The sequence below is a fragment of the Palaemon carinicauda genome, chromosome 29, assembly GCF_036898095.1.
Source record: "Palaemon carinicauda isolate YSFRI2023 chromosome 29, ASM3689809v2, whole genome shotgun sequence".
NCBI classification, from domain to species: Eukaryota; Metazoa; Arthropoda; class Malacostraca; order Decapoda; family Palaemonidae; genus Palaemon; species Palaemon carinicauda.
Genome location: NC_090753.1, coordinates 27,401,278 through 27,406,277, shown reverse-complemented (window position 1 = coordinate 27,406,277; position 5,000 = coordinate 27,401,278). Strand labels below are relative to the sequence as shown.

At 32.3% G+C, this 5,000-nt stretch overlaps 1 protein-coding gene across 1 annotated transcript in view; it reads left to right on the top strand.

Moving 5' to 3' along the window:
• Positions 1–5,000, top strand: part of LOC137622466 (uncharacterized) — a 20,961-nt gene that overhangs the window by 10,815 nt on the left and 5,146 nt on the right. Inside the window, exons 3-5 of the mRNA XM_068353072.1 lie at positions 2,716–2,787; positions 3,064–3,129; positions 3,672–3,788. Coding sequence (XP_068209173.1) covers positions 2,716–2,787; positions 3,064–3,129; positions 3,672–3,788 — 255 coding nt within the window. The remainder of the gene's footprint in view (positions 1–2,715; positions 2,788–3,063; positions 3,130–3,671; positions 3,789–5,000) is intronic.

Genomic DNA, 5,000 nt, shown 5'->3' with positions numbered 1-5,000 from the left:
AAAACTATACTAAGCTAGAGTCCAGAGAATAAGACTGAAGTTGTGGGCCAACTGAAGAAAGGAGGCAGCATAATAAACCACTTAATATCCATAGATGACATGAAGCTGTTCAAGAAAGATGTTAAGAGAGTAGACATACTAATTCAGACGGTAAGCATTGTATCAGGTTATTTCAATGTCGAGTTTGGAATAGAAAAATATGCCTTAGTTAATATTAAGAGATAAAAAGTAATAAAGATTGAAGGGATAAACCTCTCAGATGGATATGTCATCAAGGACATAGACGAAGCAGGCTACAAATACCTTAAGATAATAGAAAGAAAGCCAATAAAACACAAAGAGTTGTAGGAAAACAGATAAGAAAATACTGCATGCAAAGTACCAAAGTTGTGATAAAATCCAAAGTTTTTTATGGGAATAAGGTGTAGGCTATAAACACCTGGATAACGCCAGTTACCAAGTACAGGGCTGAAATAGTGGAGTAGTACTCAGAGCATTGCAGCATAATTAAAAAAAGAAAATATAAATATAACGGACAAGTAACAATCATTACACCAAAGTGCGAATATTCACTGGACTTAGATACAACACAGTGAAAGAGGAAAAGGACTCATTAGCATAGAACATTGTGTCAACACCGAAAGAGTAGAGAACTTTAACTCTGCTTAAGACCAGTGAAAAAGAATGCCTAAGGAGTTCAGGTGACCGCAATATAAGGAAGGACAGGGTGATGCAAGCGAACGGAAAAGGTATCACTCATAGATATCTCAGTAAAGTGAAACCCAATATACAAGGGGAGAGGAAAAATTTAAAAGTACCCGGACTTACGAATAGAATTCAGATGGCTATGGAATATGCATTAAGAAATAGTCCTAATAATCATAGAAGCAAAGGAACCCACTTAAGTCATTGAAAAGAAATCAGGAGAAGGTAGGAGCCGATATACCACCAGTACCTGTGCAAAAGAGCGTGCTACTTGCAACAGCAAATATAGAGAGGAAAGTGATGGACTCCTAAAGAAGCTGAATGTAATTCTAATCCCACACTATAAACCATCAGGCTCTGTAGACTTTGATTAACAAAACAAGAGTAATGATAGGAGCCTACAATACAAATAAAGTAGTTGTCTTTTTATTATAAATTGATTGAAATTTACGATTCTACAATATTTATACAGTACTTGTTACTTGCAGTTACATTATTTTTTTAATATGATTCGATGTCTTTCACTGAATATATCGAATATACATTCTTTTATCTTGACACTTTTGAATTAAATTTAGGAACCATTTTTGCATATGATATGGTTATATCTCTTTTTGAAACTTCATTGAGATTCCTGACCCTTCATTTCTTTTACAGTAGTTGTAATTGGCCATAACTCTCTTGACTCAGATTTAAAAACCTGTTTGTAAATGCACAAAAGTTGTATTTCTTCGAGATAATCTTGAAATAGCATACACTAATATTCATTAAATACGCAGTATTGTTTTAGTCATGACACTCCTGTATGTTATTCAAGAATCATAAGTGCACATACAATAGTTGTCTTTAGTTTTCACCCTTTTGAAGGATATTTAAGGGCTTTCGTTGCATGTACAGTATTTGTGTTTGATTTTGACATGGTTGAATGAAATTAAAAAACTCCATACCATATATAGGAGTTGTCTTTCATCTGCTACGTTGTCGTTCGTCTTATGTAATACCATCCAAAGACTTAAGAGTCTCTATTGCTTCTTTTACAAAGTAAAATACACATCAGTATTTGAGATATTTTTATTTTTAGATGTGCAGCAGAGACTCGGGAATCATGAAACTAATTTTCAGGTTAATCTTCCATATATTTAGAGTAAATTGATTTTTCTATGTATATTTCCTACCCTAATCACCATACTTGTGTAAGATAATTTGATGCATACTATTTTATTGTAATTAAAGTTCTTAATAAAACATTTTTTCCAGAACATGATAATAAACTGGAACTCGTGAAAGGAACTTGTTATTCCAGCATTTTTTTGTATCCTTCTAATATTTGTATCTTTTTATCTGGATGAGACATTTTTAGAATAATTTAGAAGTAATAAGAAAATTTAATCATTCTTTGGATATCTTTTTCGTGGAGATCATCAACTTTTAGAACAAATAATAGAATTCTGACATTATAATCAATATATTGTGTTCTTTTCCTCAGGTGTAGAAGTAAAGCATCGAGAATATGTTGTGGAAAATATTAAGAAAAAAAATGTGGGTAGATTTTTCATTTAGGAGATATGCCTTTTTAATGATCACTCGCTGCATTCGAGTATAAACAGAGAATTTTACATGTAACATGATGTGGATAATGATGTATGAATGTCTTTATATATTTAAATAATTATTTCTGTTGTTTATTTGTTTGGAATTTTGAACGTTCTCTGAAATACAGTAAAACAGAAAATGGTAGAACAGGTATTCATAAAGTTATTCTAACTATGATAGATACTTTCTAATCCACATACGAATCACTAAGTACTCTTACATAGAGTGAACACGTCTGAATAGATTCTCTTCTCTTATCTAAATAATTCTTATCATAAAATCTGGAATAATTTTCAATAAAGAGCTTATTACCATGGTTGAAATATTGAATCGATTTATGATAATAATTTTCTCCATCCCCTGAATCTTCTTTCTCTATTTAGAAGATCTTGCATAAAACCTCCTTTTCTATATCAGGGGTCAGCCGAGAGAGAGGACAGTGCCTCAGAGGGGAAGACTTGGAACACTTGACTATTGTATCAGCAGCAGGTAAGTTCTCTTTAGTTAGTGATAGTGATTCTTGAAATGTATAGTTCAAAGAAGATAGAAATGACATCCTTATAATATTGCAAAGTGGAATATTGACCCTCACTTGTCTGATTAATATCCTCAATATATTTGTTGATTTTGTTCTTGTTCATTTGGTTTCTTAATCACATGGTGGAGTAGAGCCGTATCTCTTTGTGTTATTCATTGATCAATTAGAGAAGATTTCAGAGAGTACAATAACCATATGTCGTTTAAGGGATTTTTTCTTGTCCCCAGCTCATGAAGAAATCAAGTCTTTTGTTCACGAAGAGATTTCAGGAGTCATCTCTTTGGCAGAAAAAGGTCAGTTAATAAACACTTATAGCATTGATCTCTCCATATCCACCTTCACTTTACCTCGCCAGCTAATTCTCTACCTCCCTTTCTATCTTACCAAACCCTCCTAATAGGTTCCTCCAATGCTTTCCTCATATCTCATCATACATCACCTCCATAATCTGTACTATGCCTCTCATTCTTCTTATTTTACCATTTTATAATTGTTTGAAGAGTGAAATTCCATAATCACCTCCAGTAATCTCATCTCCTAAGATTTGCTCACTCTTTTCTACTCAGAGCCCATGTTACCAATCATGCATTAATACTGGCCTTATAACTGTGTTATTAGATATTAACATTTAGCTCAAAGAAGTCATGAAATCAATGAAATTAAGCAAACCTCTAGAACCTTAAAATTGACAGGAAAATCTATTCCTTAGACTTTGCTAATTTAATAAAAAATAGTTTATTTTTATATACCTTATTGAAAAGAAAATTGAAATCAAGTTATAAGTAGATATGTAATTCAATGCCAAATCCGTGACGGTGATGTTTTCTTACAACAGACGAGTGCTCAGAAGAAAGTGTTGTTTGCGGTCAGTTAGGTACCTGCGAGAACACCCTGTTCAGCTTCACCTGTTCTTGTCCTTCTGGCTTCACCTGGGATGGTTCAGAATGCAAAGGTGAGACACAATGTACAACTTTATGTTATCCTTTTCAAAGAACTATTTTCATTTGCTACAATAATTTAGCCTGGAATTAACACATGACTGGTTTTATCCATATTTGTGGTCAAATTGATATTCTTTTACTCATCTTGTGTTTTCTTTTCTCGATTTATTTAGGAGCTTTTCTCTATTCGGCTAATTGTTTAATATATCCGGGTTTTTTTTTATTATTATGTTTATAATAATAATTATTTATTTCCAATTCATTTTTTTATTATTATTGATATGAAATTCTTATTATCTTTATAATGACAACTATTTATTACAAACTTCCCCCTTACGTTATCATCTAGACTCGTGGACACAGAAGAGAATTAAAATGATAAAAAATTACATTAATATATTTCTTAAAATTAAAACGTTTAACGCAAAAACCATCCAAAATCAAATAAGTCCCACAAAACCAATAATAAATCTTAAAACTAAACACTAACAAAACTTTAACTTAAATGCATCACTACCCTAAGCCCAAAACACAAAAACAACTATATATTTATATTGTGTGTGTGAACTAATACTTTCGCCATATAACAGTCGCAAGAAAAAACACGTAAGTAATCCTTCACTGAGCCAACTGTCTATATTGGTACAACACCACTGTATGGCAAACAGAAGACTGCCTGGTAATTTGTCATAATAGCCTTATCGCTTCCGGGTCATGCTCCTAAAAATCCTTATCATCCTTATCATCATCATTATCATCACCATCATACGTAATCTTCATACACAGCCCATGTAATCAACGGCTGTGCAATCCAAAGGAGCAATTTAAATAAAATTTTCTATTTCAGGCCAGAACAGCAACTTTAGTTCCACATTAGAAAAAAAAATAAATAAAAAAGTTCTCCAAAGTAGGAATTATACCCTGGAAAAAACACACTTAAGAACACTCGTACCTAACTAAAATATCGCACTATAATCCAAGATAAATAATAAACTTTCTATCATTTTGAATCACTCCTAGCAAATATGAACAGAATTGTACAACTATTGATATACATAAACCCTTGATAAATCACACATTCACACATAGCACTTCCTCTGACTACAGTCAAGAAATTCACCACTGTCCTAAGCTGGCTAAAATAGATATAAACAAACGACCTCAATTATACCAACAGTCTTTTTCACAACAAACAATCATTACACTAACTACCTCTCTCTCTC